The sequence below is a fragment of the Ammodytes marinus genome (assembly GCF_949987685.1).
Source record: "Ammodytes marinus genome assembly, chromosome: 6".
Classification (NCBI taxonomy): domain Eukaryota; kingdom Metazoa; phylum Chordata; class Actinopteri; order Uranoscopiformes; family Ammodytidae; genus Ammodytes; species Ammodytes marinus.
The window spans coordinates 1,934,770-1,953,922 of record NC_137235.1 but is presented as its reverse complement, the minus strand read 5'-3'; the positions used below and the strand labels follow the sequence as shown (position 1 = coordinate 1,953,922).

At 41.2% G+C, this 19,153-nt stretch overlaps 1 protein-coding gene across 1 annotated transcript; it reads right to left on the bottom strand.

The window, feature by feature from the left end:
• Positions 1-2,572: 2,572 nt before the first annotated feature.
• fam83fb (family with sequence similarity 83 member Fb) lies at positions 2,573-18,203 on the bottom strand. The gene is made up of 8 exons (XM_080029686.1): positions 17,733-18,203; positions 16,459-16,553; positions 15,879-16,022; positions 8,738-8,905; positions 5,618-5,739; positions 4,199-4,430; positions 3,064-3,574; positions 2,573-2,859 (listed from the first exon to the last, which is right to left on the bottom strand). The coding sequence occupies exons 1-8, from the start codon at positions 17,980-17,982 to the stop codon at positions 2,813-2,815; spliced, it is 1,569 nt and encodes a 522-aa protein (XP_079885812.1). The 5' UTR covers positions 17,983-18,203; the 3' UTR covers positions 2,573-2,812.
• Between the last annotated feature and the right edge of the window lie 950 nt (positions 18,204-19,153).

The window sequence follows — 19,153 nt, the reverse complement described above, 5'->3', positions numbered from 1 at the left end:
TTGCTTTTATACAGCAGTTTTACATCTGAAATTCACAAGTTAACTTTAAAATGTTATCTTTAATCATTTAAGAATGTATTTGCTTCCGCCAACACAAATAGTTCGACAACAGCAATCAGAGCGGAGCGCGTTGCTAAGCAACAACTTTACGCGAGTGAACTTGTCTTGCTTTGTTTACTCTGGTCACATTAACCACGGCGGCCCGATGTCCCGTAACAATCACCAAAGAAACGGAACGGCGGATCTTAATCTAGTTGGTAATAAGGTCCGCTGCCCAATCCAAACCCCCACGCTTAATTTCCCAGAGTTTATGAGTGTATTTCGGCCCGGGGGAAGTAACGTTATACAATGAGGTGGGCAAGCTAGGCTAGGCTAATATGCTGCGCTCGTATTATTCAGCAGCCTGAGTTTATCTCCACACACTATTGCTGTCTTCAGTAACGTGAGTGTGAGCGACTACCGCACACTGTCTCTGTATGTGTGTGGCAGCGATGCCCTCTCACAGGGGAGAGACTCGCCACAGTCAACCTGAGTCACACACACACACAGATAACACACAAGTGAAGCTCCGGCTCATCAGTGAGCCGCGGAGTGATTTTGACAGTTGGTCTACAGTTTGGTGAACAGTCCCGAGTGATGTTGTTGGCTAATATCAGCACTCCTTCAGAACGCTCAGAAGGTCTCTCGTCCAATCAAATCACTCGCTCAGAACCAACTGCTGTATAAATGTTATTTAAAGGTGCTAATAGGAACTTCTGAAACAGTCTCATTTTCCTCTGATGATCTTAAATTACATGTAACAGCAAACAAGACCATCAGTGCAAATAATGCTATTTTAATATAGCTTTTTTTTAATGCCCGTATCATGAGTAGGCTCACCCAGGAACAACAGCTGGGTCCTCGGATCACCTTTAACACAAAGCTCAAACTATAATTATCTCAAACCATTTATTAAAAATACACTGTACAAACTTTTACAAAACTTTTGTGCCAAATAGACCAAACACGTAAACAAGGTTCAATATTATTTCAATGATAAGCAGACAAATAACAAAGAAAGTACAATATCACCACATGGTTGATATTGGTAGGATTGCCTAGTTGGAAAGAGGGGCCGACCAGTAACCATGAGGTCTCTGGTTCCTCCTCCCAGTAACCATGAGTTCTCTGGTTCCTCCTCCCAGTAACCATGAGGTCTCTGGTTCCTCCTCCCAGTAACCATGATGTCTCTGGTTCCTCCTCCCAGTAACCATGAGGTCTCTGGTTCCTCCCCCCTGTAACCATGAGGTCTCTGGTTCCTCCCAGTAACCATGAGGTCTCTGGTTCCTCCCCCCTGTAACCATGAGGTCTCTGGTTCCTCCTCCCAGTAACCATGAGGTCTCTGGTTCCTCCTCCCAGTAACCATCAGGTCTCTGGTTCCTCCTCCAAGTAACCATCAGGTCTCTGGTTCCTCCTCCAAGTAACCATGAGGTCTCTGGTTCCTCCTCCCAGTAACCATGAGGTCTCTGGTTCCTCCTCCCAGTAACCATGAGGTCTATGGTTGAATCCCCGGCACCAGACACGTCCGGTGCCCACCATCTCTACCAATGTGTCCTTGAGCAAGACACTTAACCCCAAACTGAATTTGAAAGTGCATCTGTGGCTCACCATTTGGATATTTGCTGATGGTGTATGAATACGTAACTCATGTACAATATATTTTACCTAAACACCACCTGTTGTTGGCAGGTAAAAACAAACAAAAACAAAAAAGCACCATTCGGTGGACTTATTTCACATTTAGTGATTTACTTAAAGTGACTATGAGGAATTTTAAGTTGTTGTTGATTGTAGCACCCCCTTTGGACAAAAGTGGTAGTGTTTATACATCACCAGTGCCTGCTATCTATCTATCTATCTATCTATCTATCTATCTATCTATCTATCTATCTATCTATCTATCTATCTATCTATCTATCTATCTATCTATCTATCTATCTATCTATCGCCTGCTGTCCTAAAAGATCTTTGCTGGCGTGTGCCGGCGGCGCGTGCATTTGTTTAGGAAGCGAGTGAAAGAGAGACGGCAGGATGCATGGCCATGAGGTGATGTATTTATATGTGACTATGTCAGATTAATAGGTGTCCTATAGGTAATAGGACAATGGTGAAGCAAATGTAGTGTTTAGTGTACACTTAGTGTTTCATAAACAATTAAAAGTTCCTCATAGTCACTTTAAAAGGTGAAATACACAAGACACAACCTTTATACCCAAACATCCACTTAGCCTTACATCCCACAGCAACCAAGATGCAAACGATCACCAGCTAATATCTCTTTACAGATATCCCCCGACATATTTACTATTGACACTGCGTCTTTACATTTAGCATCACCCGTCTCCTCACCTGGTGAACTGTACATTAATTTGGTCTTTAAAGCTGGGGTGGAGGATTTGGTGAGAAAATGGCAGTTGGGATAGAGATTCGTATCCAAATACCTCAACCGCTCGACTTGTTCTCTTTGGTCCCTCCCCTATGGTCCCTCCCTGACACGCTCTACACCAACAAAGTCGTGCCAAAGTGAATGGACAGTCCCAACAGCCAATAACAACAGAGAATCGGAGCCTCGGTCTGATTGGTCAAAGTGTACAGCTCATGTTAACTTTGACCAATCAGAAATCATATACCCCAGCTTTAAGGTAGGGCTCTGTGTAAACTACTTAACAGTATTGCACAATCAAAGGTGACGTTAGTTTTTAGGGAAGGCGTAATGTCTTTAAAACAATGTAATCCATTGTGTGGTCCAGAGAGTGGAACAGGTTGGTTCACCTCACGACATCTTACAGCCTTGTTTTGATTTAGTTCGACTGTTGACGCCTGTGAGGAGAAAACACAAAAACAACATGGTTATTAAAAGACACACACACACACACACACACACACACACACACACACACACACACACACACACACACACACACACACACACACACACACACACACACACACACACACACACACACACACACACACACACACACACACACACACACACTCACTCACAAGAACACACACACTTACTCTCATTGTCATCCTGTTTGGTATCCACAGCTTGCACAGAGTCCGCCTTCTTGCCCAGTTTCGGCGGCTTCTTACTGGGCCATTTGGACGGAGATTTAACCCCCATCTCCAGCTCTTCCCCCGTCTTCTCACTTCGGTTTGTCTCCGGCTTCGGACTGGTGCTCTCCGCCAAGTTATTGATGGAAAGCTTTTTGAACGACTTTCCCTTGGTGCCGAAAATCTTCCACGTGAATCGCCCCTTCTTGTCCCGCGTGAGTCCATTGGGTTTACTGAAGACTTCCATGGGGGGTTCCCCGGGCAGTGGGCTAGTGGGGCGGTCCAATCTTTCGCTGCTAGCCAACCGCGGCCTTGCTGGGCCCTGTGTGTCTTCTGTTACAGCCATGGGTAACTCCCTCTTGGGCTCCTGCAGAGACCCTGTCGCACCATCTCCGAACACCAGCGAGTATAAGGGGTTGTGGTACTTGTGTGCGGGGACTTTGATTTCGGAGTTTCGCGTCTCTCCGAGGGCCACCTGCGTTTAGGAGGGTGAAAAAAAATCAGTTAATCTTGAGTTCAGAAATATTTTTCTAACACCAGAGTTTTTAATATTAAATTAATAAATTATTTGTAATATCGGATTCAATAATCAAAGTGGAATCAAGCCAATGTGTATGCAGGAAAAGGGTCAGACCTCTTTCTCCATTGTTTTTGGGAAGATAGAATGACAACATGCACTGCCAGCTTGCAACCTTATAGCAGTAGAATTACATACATTTTGTTTAACACTCACACATGTACTCTTTGTTTTAGAACTTGTGTTTTTTTAGTGCTGTCACTTTAACGGCGATAATGCAAACCCATTTTAAAGGCGTTAATTTTTTTATCGCAAGATTAACGTTCTTCTTGGCCTAGCAAACGTTGTAGTTTTTTCACATGCTGTTGCAACAACTAGTAATGCTAGAAACACTATAACACCACAAACTGTACAAGTTACTGTTAATTCAAACTGAACATTTCCTGCTTAGTAGTTGAGTGTTAGCCTCACTCTTTGGAAATGGGGGCTTGGTAAACAGTTGTTGTAGGAAAACATTTTTTACAAATTATTATCGGATAAAGAAAGGAAAATATCAAGGAAGAATAATTCTCCTGTCCCAACCTGGAAGCGGGAGGTCATGGCCGGTAGAGGGGGCCGTTTTGAGCTCATTTTGGGGTGAATTTTCGGGGCCATTTTTTGGGGCGCAGGCGGGCTGACGTGGAACTCTTTGTACAGGTCCATCTTCTGAGAGACGGCGTAGAGCTCACGGAAATCCTGGTCGAAGAAATCAACCACCGAGCCCGTCATCACTGTGATCATGTTTCGGTCCATACGAGCCGTGCACCAAGAGAAACTAGGAGATAGGATGGAGATAAAATAATATGTAAGACAGGAATACAGAGAGAGAGAGAGAGAGAGAGAGAGAGAGAGAGAGAGAGAGAGAGAGAGAGAGAGAGAGAGAGAGAGACAGAGAGAGAGAGAGAGACACACAGACAGACTAAGAGACAGACACACACACACAGTAAGCATATACACAATAAGCAGACCCACACACATAAACACACACACAGTGAGTGAGTGAGTGAGTGAGTGAGTGAGTGAGTGAGTGAGTGAGTTAGTGAGTGAGTGTGTAAGTGCATCACAAATTAGAGACAGTTTGTGGACAAGCCAACTACCAAGTAAACCTGTACAGTTGGTTACCATCCGTCATTGCACTTAACTGTGTGCAAGTACTGTGGTGCAAAGCTGAAAACATGTCGGCCGGTCCGGTAACTTTGATGTGACAATTTAATTAGATTCTCAAATAACACACACACACACACACACACACACACACACACACACACACACACACACACACACACACACACACACACACACACACACACACACACACACACACACACACACACACACACACACACACACACACACTAACTGTAACAAATAAATGCAATATGCCAGACTATACTGTGATGGAACATAAAGCCAATGCGATATAAAATGCCGATAGTAAAAAGCATACAGGCAATAAGCAGTGATACACACACACACACACACACCCACACACATTATGTTTTCATCACTTGCGAGGACATTACATACTTACATTCATTTCCTGGAGACTTGCCCTAACCCTCTAACCCCTAACCCTAACCTACACCCAAGTCTACCCTCACCTTAAAGCAGGTATCTATCCTAAAATGTCATTATTGAGTTAAGGGGACTTCCATTTTGTCCCCAAAAGGAAAGCAAGTCCCCACATATAAACTGTGTAAACACAAACATCTCCCCACAGCATATAGTAATACAAGACCACACACACACACACACACACACACACACACACACACACACACACACACACACACACACACACACACACACACACACACACACACACACACACACACACACACACACACACACACACACACACACACACACACACACACACACACACACACACACACACACACACACACACACACACACACACACACACACACACACACACACACACACACACACACCTCTTACCTGTATGAGCCATACATGACCTTGTCTCCGTCCACCAGCATGTATTTGTTACAGAGCAGACCGGGGACTCTGCCGAAGCACAGCGCCATGCCGACTCCCTGGAGGGATCTCGCTCGCATGTTCTGAAGACACAGACAGACAGACAGACAGACAGACAGACAGACAGACAGACAGACAGACAGACAGACAGACAGACAGACAGACAGACAGACAGACAGACAGACAACAATGTCAACACGTCAGCAATACAAACTATTTGAAAAAAGAAAAGAAAAAAAAAGTATAGTTTGTGCTACGAGGAACTTTTTAAAATATTTCTGAAACAGTCGTGTTTTTCCTCTGATGATCATGAATTACATGTAACAGCAAACGAGACCATCAGTGAAAATAATTCTATTTTTATATAGTTTTTCTTAATGCCTTTGTCATGGGTATACTCACAAAGTAACTATATTGGCGTGGTAAAAACACTACCGTTTCTGTCCAAAGGGGGGCGCTAGAATTATTAAAAACTGAAAGATCATCAGAGCAACTTTAACTTGTAAAAAATGCAATGCAACCCAACCCTTAGATTGCAGCCTGAGTAAGGAATTCACCTAAGTCTCTCACACAAATGGCCGGTTAATGTTTAATGTAATAATGTTTGCCAAGGATCTAATTTCAGAAGGTGTGTGTGAGTGTGAGTGTGAGTGTGTGTGTGAGTGTGTGAGTGTGAGTGTGTGAGTGTGTGTGTGTGTGTGTGTGTGTGTGTGTGAGTGCGTGTGTGTGTGTGTGTGAGAGAGTCAACGGCTATTTTTAAACTTTGTCCACGAGGAACTTTTAAAATTGAATTCCTTTGCTGGTTATAAACAAGTCCTGTAGTCTGGTTGTCTTGCTGCAGTCACACATATGCAGAACACGTTATTGTAGTAGGCTATGTTTTAACTTAACAATGCTAAAATTAAAACATAATATATTTTCATGTCAAGCTAGTTTTGATGTACTCTTGTACACACTGTTAAATTGATGAAATAATTCAAAACATATTTTGCAACTAGCCTCAGTCTGTTGTTTAGAGCAGAACATACTGTACAAATCTCAGAGAACTGTTGTTTTCAAAATGAACTGTCAAATCAAGTGTTAACACACAGCCTAGGCTCTGTAAACTGGTATGTTGCTAGCTACGATGGGCCCCTTTGTTTACATACCGTTTGTCAACATGCCCTTTTACAGAGCCTAGGCTGTGAATTAACACCAGTTTTTCTTTAGTGCACATACAGTACAGGTCAGGTCAGGTAGCGGATTGTGAGGAGATATTCACTGATTTTGACTAAATTGATTTTGACAACAAGAATCACTCCAGAATCACTGACTCCACCTTTTAACGCATGACTGATATTTATCAACAGGTTGCAGACACACGTTCCATTTATTTTAATTACTTTTTCCCCGCGGGGTTAATCAAGATAGAACAAGTTTTCAAACTGCTTTTTCGGAGCGCCCTGGGCAAGTTACACAACATTCAATTAAATCTGTCGGAGCCCTTTGAAAGATTTGATTTTATGGAGGTAGCTGTATGTCTATAAAAAAGTGACTGGAATAATTATCTTGCTCCACAACTTTTGCACAACTCAACTCCTATGTTGAACTTGATCACCGCCCTGTTTATCTATTTGTTTTCATTTTTACCTATTTATAATATTCTTCATTTCAATAACTTGAGCCTGTTTGGTCTACACACACACACACACACACACACACACACACACACACACACACACACACACACACACACACACACACACACACACACACACACACACACACACACACACACACACACACACACACACACACACACACACACACACACACACACACACACACACACACACACACACACACACACACACACACACACACACACACACACACACACACGTTGAGCTCGAAGACCCCTTGTGTATCGAGTTTACATTTTGATCTATTTATAATATTTCTTATTTCAATAACTTGAGCATGTGTGTGTAAATATGTGCAGTCTTTCTTGTGTGTACATGTTCTACAAAAACTACAGTATATTGTATTGTTTCTATTGTATTTTATTCTATTTTTGCACAGTAATACAGAGTGTGCCATACCAATATTGAATCTGAGGCTCCGTTCCAACCCCCATAATATCGACTATTTAGTATGGTAGAAAAAAGATTAAGTAGGGGCGCCCTTAGCTCAGTTGGTAGGGCGTCCCCCCCATGGGCCTCGGCCAGCAGCAGACACAGGGTTCGATTCCAGCCCGTGGTCGTTCTCTGCATGTCACTCCCCTCTCTGCCTCATTTCAACTCTGTCTCTGCACTATCAATAAAGCACAAAAAAATGCCAAAAAAATATCTTAAAAAAAGAAAAAAAAAATATTAAGGATGTCCCAATTCTTGTGGTCAGATTTAGTATGCTTAAAAATACCCGGATGTCAACTAGATACGGCCGCGATTTTTAAGTGTTGAAATCCGCATCCTATTTGGGCGATTCTGACCCACAATCCAGTGCGCACCGGAAGTGACGTCACATCGACGGACTGATATAAAAGCAAGAGGCAAGATCAAGGTGCAATGTTATGATGGAATAAATAATTAAAAGTATGTCCCGAGTGTATGCCTACTGCATCCTAACTAGATTTTTTTTATGGTCAGATGAAGTATGTAGAACAGAAAAAAGAAAGAGTATGGTTGCGTTCCGAATCGCATACTTTCTACTATATAGTATGTAGAAAAAAGATTTAGGATGTCCCGATTCTTGTGGCCAGATTTAGGATGGTTAGAAGTACCCGGATGTCCTAATTCATGCGGCCAAGATTGTTAGTGTTGAAAAGTGCATCCTATTTGGGCGATTCTGACCCACAATCCAGTGCGCACGTGAAGTGACGTAACATCGACGAAGCCTCCATATGAAAACAAACGGGGATGCGACGGATATAAAAGCAAGAGGCAAGATCAAGGCGCAATGTTATGATGAAATAAGAGAGAAAAGTATGTCCCAATTGTATGCCTAACTAGATTATTTTTATGGTCAGATGAAGTATGTAGGATAGAAAAAAGAAAGAGTATGTGATTCGGAACGCAGGGTCTGTTCAAAGTGCCACCTTACCCGGAGGTGCTGTGATCCAATCTGAAGCCTGGAACACATATCCAGGAAGTGTGGAACGCCTCGGTCGTCCAACAGAATGTAAACGGGCACGGAGCGCCGGCACGCTGCGTCCATCAAGTCCTGTAGGATGTGAACGTCTGTCAGCATGTCCATCACTATCGCTATCACCTGCAAGAGAACCAGAAGTTAGTTTAATTTTGTTATTATTATGTCACTTCAAAAATGTCCAAGGATTGTTTGGGGTGTGGGTAGGGTTGGGTATCGGTTGGGTTTTTTCTGATACCGGTTACTACCCGGTACTTTTGAAACGGTTCCGGTGCTTAACCGGTACTTTTACCGGTACTTTAAAGCCTCAAATTGCACACACTTTGTCAAAAAATAATGCCCTTTTATATCCAGTGCCAAATTTAACACAATTAACTTTAACAATATAATTACGAGTAACTTACAGATAAACTATTTTAAAATGTAAATAAAATAAAATTCACACAATTTACATACTATCTAATACAACAATACTGTTTCAAACAATATAATAATGGAGATTAATGTGGAGACCAGGTAATCTAATCTCCATCTTAAAACTTTAGCTAAAAGTAATCATTTTGATAAGAAAGAGTCCTTATGACCTGAACAATACAACACCTTAAAAATTAAAATAGATACACATATAAAACACCCATATGAAATTAAATGCAGTATTGGATTTACAGTAAGGAAATAAGTACACCCAATGAGAACCACAGACTGAAAACAGTCAAGGAAGAGCGTTAGCCTTTTGGAATATTAACAGTGCTCATTTGCATTTAACTTGAAACAAAATTCAACTGACATAAAAAATACAAAGAAGTCTTCTGTAAAGATAAGACCACAACTATTAACTTTGTCAAATTAACCATTTTTGTGCAGAAAAAATGTCATGTTTGCCTTTTCAGGATGGATACGAGATCTTTAAAGTACATGCTGTTATAATGTGCAGCGCTGTTTATTATTAATATAACGGCCCGTCATCAGACACATGTAGCCTACCGGATGGTTTTATAAATCGATCGCTCCATAACGTTATCCAAGTCAGAGCTTTTTGTATGGGCAGAGATCATTATTTTAAGTGTGTCTTTATGAAGTGTCTTGTTAAACGTTTCCATATCACCGGGCCGCCGTGTTCCGCTGTGTGTTTTTTGGGTTTGTCTCCACCGCCGTGCGTAAAGGCAGCACTAGAACAGCTGACGGGAGGAAGCGTGCAGGCGGCCGCTGCCTCATCGTCAGCCTACACGTGCCTAATACATGCGTGACAATACTGCTAGATCGCGTGTCATTTGCAAAAAGAAATGCATTGCATTGACGTTCAACAATAGTCTGACATAAAGAGCGATCAGTCTGTGAAACTGCGAACGTGAGCGAGTGTTGAGCACTCGTGCGCGCGCTCCTCGAGACGGTCGGGCTCGTTCTCGTCACTCACAGCCCGGTGAGAAATGCTCCTTGCGGTGTTCACAGAACAGCATCCGCGAGCGGACATGCTTCATCGATCATGACATAAAGAGCGATCAGTCTGTCAAAATACAAACGTGACTACAGCAGGGGGCGGCACCCATGGACATATAAAGAAAGGCGGCACCCATGGACGGCGGCACCGAAATGAGGCACCGAAACTTTCATTCTTATTCGGTCTGGTTACTACCGCTTACGTCGGCACCGGTGCCATACTGGTACCGGGTTTCGGTGCCCAACCCTAGGTGTGGGGTGGGTGTTTTTTTTTTTTTTTTTTACTTTTTCTTACTTAAAGGCCTACTTCACCAGTTGGAATATGAAGGTGTATTGAACTCGGAGATCCTATGAGATCTCCGAGTTCTGTTTCTGTGACATCACAGAAAGAGAAATGTAGGGTTAGACAGTGAGACCATAAAACACCCTTTCTGCCTTTTCTCAGGCTAGGATTATCCGATTTCAATTTTTTTTGCACATTTATACTTCATAGGATCTCCGAGTTCAATACACCTTCATATTCCAACCGGTGAAGTAGGCCTTTAAATGTACAGGTTGATATATGCATTAAACAAAGATATTAATGCATGAATGTTCTGTGTCTGTTGGCTCATTGAGTGATGATACTATGACAGAAATATATTTTTTTAAATAATGCAGTCACATTAGCTTAGCATGAGTCTTAGTTCAGAGTAAGCGTTGTGTTTCTTTTCTAAGTTAGCATTCTAAATCAAATCAAATCAGTTTTATTTGTATCGCCCAATATCACAAATAGACATTTGCCTAAGTGGGCTTTACATTCCATACTGTATGACACCCTCTGCCCTTAGACCCTTAGCTCGGCTGAGAAAAAACTCCCAGTAAAAAAACTCTTTATCGGGATAAAAAAAAATTGAGAAAATCTCAGGGGGAGTTGACAGAGAAAGGGATCCCTGTCTCTTACTCTGAGTTGACAGAGGGGGAAAAAAACTCACTAAAATGCTCGAGTGCAGAATGCCTTTAAAGACAGACTCTAACAAAGGAACCAGTCGGTGAAGCTAATCTGCCAAACTTAATGCACTTTGCCACCCAGTAATGCATTCTTCCTGAGGGCAAAGTGACACCTGAACACCACATGACAATAGCTGCCTAGTGTGACAACAGTAGAAAAAAAAAGACACACACACACACACACACACACACACACACACACACACACACACACACACACACACACACACACACACACACACACACACACACACACACACACACACACACACACACACACACACAGAGAGTTCCCGGTCGGCCGATCAAACAGATAAGAGCATTGCAACAACAAAAGTAAATCGCTTGAGGAATTTAAGGGCCTAAATCTGTCTGTGTCTTTAGAAAAGCTTCCGTCAGCTTTGGCCTTGTCCTCTGTGAGAGTCCTGGGATTAGGATATGTGTGCACTTGATTGTACACGAACAAAGGAATCCTTAAAGGGCCGGTAATTGTGTGTATTTAACTCTAACCTGAGAAAATCCTATGTGATCAAACATACAAACCTTGTGTAGTGTACATATTTATGAAATTCAATCCAATGTTACGGTTTCCATGAGGCATTTATAATTTGATATTATTTAATTTGCATGAAAACTTGTGGGTTAAATCATACTTTCTGACTGCCTACTCTGAGAAAAGCTTACAGACATCTGTGAACATTAACGTCTCTCAAGTTATTTTAATAGAGCACTTTGCTAATGTTTAATGCTACATTTAATTGTGTTTTAATCTGAAATGTATAACTACAGCTGTGTGTATTGACTTGGTACTTATTAATTGTTATTATTCACTGTATCTCTATCACTGCATTTATTGTATTTAGTATCTTTGATTGTATTTTAAAGCCTGACCCAGGGACAAAGACTGCAAATTAGCTGAAGCTAGACATCTTATATGCATCACATTTTCCCATTTTTTTGTGGCAATGTTGTATGTATTGTACCTGTCAAATAAACATTAAAATAAAATCTAGTGTAAATTCAATTTTGGCATGAGATTCCTCTACGGGGATTTCAAACTTATTTTTTTTTTAAATTTGGGGAGATCATTTGAGGGCGTTTGTACTTGCAACCTTTAATTACTACGCACTTGCACTTTCACTCTGACACATTGTTTATTGGCGTTGAACTTAATGCCCTGTCTGTCTGTGGGCTTTATGTTGTACTGTTGTTCTCTAACTGGTCTCTCTTCAGAATGTGTCTCTACCCTGTGTCTAAATAAGATTACCGGTATAAATAGTGGTTAAAAGTGCTACGAGGAACTTTTAAATATTTCTGAAACAGTCTAATTTTTCCTCTGATGATCATAAATTACATGTTACAGCAAACGAGACCATCAATGCAAAGAATGCTATTTTTATATAGTTTTTCTTAATGTCTTTGTCATGGGTATACGCTCACCCAGGAACAACAGCTGGCGGAGTAACAACACTAACGCTTTAGTCCAAAGGGGGCGCTAGAATTAACACAAACTGAAAGTTCCTCAGAGCACCTTTAAATAAAACTTGCTAATAATTAGATGTTGATATTTGTGCTTCAATTGAGGCTCAGAGAAAAAAGGTCAAGGGGTTAACAGACAATTCCTTTTTAGTCATGTACGTTTGGGGAGTTGTTGACCAAAAGTTAAACAAGACAGGACTTGACTAAAGTGGTCAAGGCCCTGCAGCTTTATAAGACATTTGTGTATTTTCAAAAACATGTTGGAGCATGTTTCATCCAAGCCAAAGGGTGACGTTTTAAGTCCCGTGCAACATTCAGCTGTTCCACTGTTGCTCCCTGAAAAGCAAAGTCATGGGAAAAAGTGTCTGTTTTAGATTTAGCTACAAATGTTCCTCTGTTTGTGCATGAAAGGCCAGTTGTTCCCTCCCACCGAATGTCTTACTGAGCAAAAATATGCTGAGTGGACAGTGTGTGTGTGTGTGAGTGTGAGTGTGAGTGTGAGTGAGTGTGTGAGTGAGTGAGACTTGTGTGAACAGTAGAGTGAGTGAGTGAGTGAGTGAGTGAGTGAGTGAGTGAGTGAGTGAGTGAGTGAGTGAGTGAGTGAGTGAGTGAGTGAGTGAGTGAGTGAGTGAACAGTAGAGTGAGTGAGTGAGTGAGTGAGTGAGTGAGTGAGTGAGTGAGTGAGTGAGTGAGTGAGTGAGTGAGTGAGTGAGTGAGTGAGTGAGTGAGTGAGATGTGTGTGAACAGTTGAGTGAGTGAGTGAGTGAGTGAGTGAGTGAGTGAGTGAGTGAGTGAGTGAGTGAGTGAGTGAGTGAGTGAGTGAGTGCGACAAAGCAGCAGAGACACAAGCTGAGACGGATTATACAGACTAGATCAACAACAAGCAAAATAGAAAAAACAAAAAAAAAACAATGAGTAGAAATGAAATGCCTGCGTGCAAAGAGAAATATGTCTGTGCCTGGGGAACTGGTTACTCAGCTTGTGTTATCTTGTGTGTGTGTGTGTGTGTGTGTGTGTGTGTGTGTGTGTGTGTGTGTGTGTGTGTGTGTGTGTGTGTGTGTGTGTGTGTGTGTGTGTGTGTGCGTGTGTGCGTGTGTGTGCGTCAACTACTGTTTTAATAATAGCTCCTTGCGCTATTGATGAACTGTGCAACATAGCGGCCAACAACTTTGAAAAACACCATCAAACTTATAGGTATATTATGAAGTTAAAAGGTGCAGTCAGTGATTCTGGAGAATGTGTGTTGTCAAATCACTTTGTCAAAATCAGTGAATATCTCCTCATGATCCACTACCTGTCTGTACTGTGTTCCCTGTATAAAAAAAAATCCAGTGTTAATCCACAGCCTAGGCTCTATAAACAGACATGTTGCTATCTACGATGGGCCCCTTTGTTTACCTGCTCTTTGTAACCCGTTTACAGAGCCTAGGCTGTGTATTAACACCAGATTATTTTTTTCAGCGCACACACACAGTACAGACAGGTAGCTGATCGTGAGGAGATAGTCACAGATTTTGACAAGAAGTGTTATCCAGAATCACTGACTACACCCTTATGTGCATAGCAAGCTTGGTTACCAGCAGTGATCAAGGTAAATAAGGTATATATAACAGCCAGCTGACGTATATACCTGTGTGCAGCATGACGTGGTACTAAGCTAATGGCGTAAAGACAAGGAAGTAGGCTACGTGTGTGTGTGTGTGTGTGTGTGTGTGTGTGTGTGTGTGTGTGTGTGTGTGTGTGTGTGTGTGTGTGTGTGTTGACAGATTTGCAGTGTAAATCACTGTGTCAGTACATCAGCAGTCATGAGTCACCTCTGTTTGATAGAAGGAAGAAAGGCTAAGAATGCCGGCAAGCGATAGAACAACAATAGAAATAAAAACATTAAAGAAAGGAATGCAAAAAGACAACAGAGAGAAAGAAGAAAATAGATTGGGGAGGGAAGGGTATTTCTAAACTTAAAGGTGCAGTCAGCTATTTTTACAGAGCATATTGTGTATTAAGTCTAGATTTGTTGTACAGCGCACACACAGTACAGACAGGTAGTGGATCATGAGGAGATATTCACTGATTTTGACAATAAGCATTCTCCAGAATCACTGACTGCACCTTTAAAAATGTAGGATGAGTCTCATGATAAAGCCAATTAAAAAAAAACTCTTGAGTGAGTGGTTGACACACACACACACACAAACACACACACACACACACACACACACACGTTCTCCTTTAGCCTAGCGGCATAATACGAAAGGGTGAGTCTGTCTTTGTGTTACAGTGAGTGCATGGGGTGGAACACATGACTCAGTGGAACTTTGGCCGTGTGTGTGTAAACATTACGACGGGTAATTCAAACACACACACAGACAGACCCACTTCAAGCTCTCTTACTGTGTGAGCAGGCATTACTAACCCGGACGCATGGAACTGAATATGAGGCTGAAAATAAGGATAAACTTGCTTTGAGGGTGAAGAAAGTTTGAGGTGTTAAGTAAGGGTAAAGTAAGTCACAATATAGAAAGCATGTAGAGAGGCTGGTGGCACTGCAACATGTACACTACATGGCCAAAAGTATACGGACAACTACTGTTTAATCCTCTTGGTCTCTTTCCTGGTGTGTTCTTCGCAGTGTACACACACACACACACACGACCAAATAATCTAGTGTCTTAATACAACGAACAATACAAACTAATATAATATGCCACTTATATTAGCCTAGTAATCCTTATATCTGAGCCTGCAGTCCTCACCTTGCTGGCTTCTTCACACACACACACAATCTAATGTCTTCATACAACCAATAATACTAATGAATATATATATAACAAACACAAACAATCTAGTGTCTCAATACAACGAACAATACAAATTAATATAATATGCCACTTATATTAGCCTATTAATCCTTATATCTGAGCCTGCAGTCCTCACCTTGCTGGCTTCTTCCTGCAAACACACACACACCCCAAATAATCTAATGTCTTCATACAACCAATAATACTAATGAATATATAACACACACACACACACACACACACACACACACACACACACACACACACACACACACACACACACACACACACACACACACACACACACACACACACACACACACACACACACACACACACACACACACACACACACACACACACACACACACACACACACACACACCCCTCACCTTGCTGGCTTCTTGTATGAGCCTCCTCACGACCTCCTTGATGTGGGGCCCTTGACCGTCTTTGGGCGGGTGCGTGTGCACGGCCACGCGCGTCACCCCTTTAAACATCCCGCCGCTCGTCCAGCCCAGGTCCAGATTAGGAACCTTTCAAATCAAATTAAATCAAATCAGTTTTATTTGTACAGCCTAATATCACAAATAGACATTTGCCTCAGTGGGGTTTACTTTACATTCCATAGGCAAGGCAAGGCAAGTTTATTTATATAGCACAATTCAAACACAAGGCCATTCAAAGTGCTTTACAGGGGCAAGATTAAAATACATAAAACACATTAGAAGACATTTAAAAGCGAATGAAAAGAAGTAAAACATTTAAATTAAATAAAAAGTACAGGTTAAAATGGAAACAGAAAAGTCTTCTGTAGGCCTACAGTATGACACCCTCTGCCCTTACACCCTTAGCTCAATTCAATTCAATTCAGTGTATTTTAAGAAGAGGGCAGTGCAAATTCATAAAACACGTGATCATAATACATGGGTTAAAGATGCCAGAATTTGCCAAAATCCAATTAAACATTACCTCGGTGTCGGACAGCTGAGGCCAGTACGTAGAGTGGAGCCCCGAATCATTGCCGTCTCCATGGTGATCGGAACCATTTTGTTTTTTCACATCATCTGCTGACACAATGCAAACATTTAAAAAAAAACTTGCACAGATAGTATAGATAGATTGTATAGAGATTATATGGATTACAAGAAGCGAATATAATAAATATTTTTATTTTTTTTTACTATGGAAAAGGGGTAGGATTAAATAAGTGTATACTTCTTCCTGCTCCTTTTCAGGCATATCATATCAATATAGATATTTTTTTTTCTTTTTGTGAAGTCATTTAAAACATAAATTTTGTTTATTGTATTTTTATGCTTTTAATTTAGTTTTGTATTGTTTTTGATATGTCTGGAAAAAAATAATAAAAAAATTCAGATGCATTTACAAGTTTATATTTCATGATGGTGTTAAAGATTATTTTATTTTTTTAATATTTTATTTATGGATTTTTTTTAGAGAGAGAACAAACACCGATTAGTTTTTTTGACACCATCTTATGAAGTCAAATTCAAAAGTCAAAGTTATTTCTATAGCACATTTAAAAACAGTATCGGTTGACCAAAGTGCTGTAAAAAAAATTCAATACAAAACAACATATAAGATACATTAGGGAAACAAGGGAGGAGTGTCAAAGTCTAAAGGCCAATGCAAAAAAAAAGTGAGTCTTCAGCAACGTTTCCAGATGACACAATGCAAAAAAAATGTAAACCCTGCACAGATTAAACGCAACAAGGTTTATATTGTTTTCATGATGGTGTTTATGATTTTTTTTTTTTTTATTTAAACAGGCCTACTTTATGTATGGATTTTTTTATTGTTTAGAACACACACACACACACACACACACACACACACACACACACACACACACACACACACACACACACACACACACACACACACACACACACACACACACACACACACACACACACACACACACACACACACACACACACACAACCTGAAACAATAAAAGACAAAATAAAACTAAAATTTCGAACTTTACTAAGGTTTCTAAGGACATTGTTTAATCTAAAAGGTAGCCTAAATGTTAAGCAGATCATAAAAAGTCAACAAGGTGTCATGTTGTAGGTCCCTTCAGTACTGTTATAAAGTCAAGGAAATGCCATATCTGTTTAACATTGCTCTGCTTCCCCTGAAATCAACCAACATTGTTTTAAATAAACACTTTTCTGAGGGGGATGCAAATTATTTAGTTGAAATATATTTAAACATACCGCTCTCTCCGCTGTCCTCGTGCGTGTCATACTTGTTGAAACTGTCCTGGAGCCGTTTGACTTCCCTGGCCGATAGAAAGTCCTTCATGTTGTCTTCCTTGAGGCGCATTTTGAACGCGCTGTCCCCGTTCCTAAGCAGCTCCTCTATGGCCACTCGCTGCACCTCGCTGTAGTAAAACTCCGGTTTGGTCTCCGGCACGGGGGCTCCCATGCGGCCGTCATCCATGCACGCCAGCTGGGATTCAGCCATGGCTGTTGGTGGGTGGGTGGTTAACCCTTCTGGAGGCTATGTAAATGTGACACCTACAGGCTACCTGTGTGTTCGTGTATGTGTGTGTGTGTCAGTTTCTATCTCTCCCTCTCTCTCTCTCTCTCTCCCCCTCCCTCTCTGTGCCTGTGTGTGCGTGTGTGTGTGTGTGTGTGAGAGAGAGAGAGAGAGAGAGAGAGAGAGAGAGAGAGAGAGAGAGAGTGTGTGTGCGTGTGTGTGTGTGTGTGTGTGTGTGTGTGTGTGAGCGTGTGTCTGTGCGTGTATGTGACGACGGAGAGGTAAACAATGAACGGGATGTTCAGATTTCTCACCTGGCTGGGAGGGGCTCCGTGCTGCGTTCAAGTGCAAACAGAATAAAGAGTTCCAGAATAAAATACCTATTCCAAACTTAGTGCCAATGGCGAGTTCCAAATTTTCCAAATTATAACTTAATTTTTAATTTTTTTTTCAATAGGCTAATATTACAACACATATAATATTACATACATATTTAACTATTAGAAAATATAGTTGTCAATCTTTTAACAAATACATCCTACTAATTACTTTGATGTATTACATTTCGCTTCATTGTTATTGTTTAGTATATTACTGCCACCACGCATTCACAATCCATCTCTGTGCCAATTCCATTCAAATAAATATTCTATAATTTGTTTTTATTATTATCTTTTTAAGAAACTGCTCAATGCAATTTGGGATTTCCATTCAGAATGTCCTACTCACAGCTGGAACCTGAATGCATCATACATTTCCCTGGAAAGTTTCCTTGTTCTGTGGAAACATGTAGAGAGCTGTAATAATGTCTCTGTCTCTAACATGGGAAAGTCAAACTAGCTTCGGCACTACAGAGAGCTAACCTCATATGTAGGTCAAACTAATCATGTGACTACAGCCTGTGTCACATGGCTTTTTCATCCTACTATATCTCCTGTTTAGGACACCAAGTTATTACTGCTGTTTTTTAAAAATGTCTGAGTGAAAAAACAAAGAAAATACACACAATATTTGTATTTGTAATGTGCTATTAGGTTTTGTATTATGTAAAGACTGTGGCTCAGTTGGTAGAGTGGGTCGGCCGATGATCAAAGGGTTGGAGGTTCGATCCCCGCCCTGCCACTAGTGCCATAGTTGTTGTGTCCTTGGGCAAGAC

Bases quoted from the DNA above. Each gene is read 5' to 3' on its own strand.
- fam83fb (XM_080029686.1), bottom strand. From the start codon at position 17,982: ATGGCTGAATCCCAGCTGGCGTGCATGGATGACGGCCGCATGGGAGCC. The intron at 4,431-5,617 runs GTAAGAGGTGTG...CCTATCTCCTAG, and splicing joins GTCATGTATGGCTCATACAG to TTTCTCTTGGTGCACGGCTC. The intron at 3,575-4,198 runs GTTGGGACAGGA...TCCTAAACGCAG, and splicing joins CCATGACCTCCCGCTTCCAG to GTGGCCCTCGGAGAGACGCG.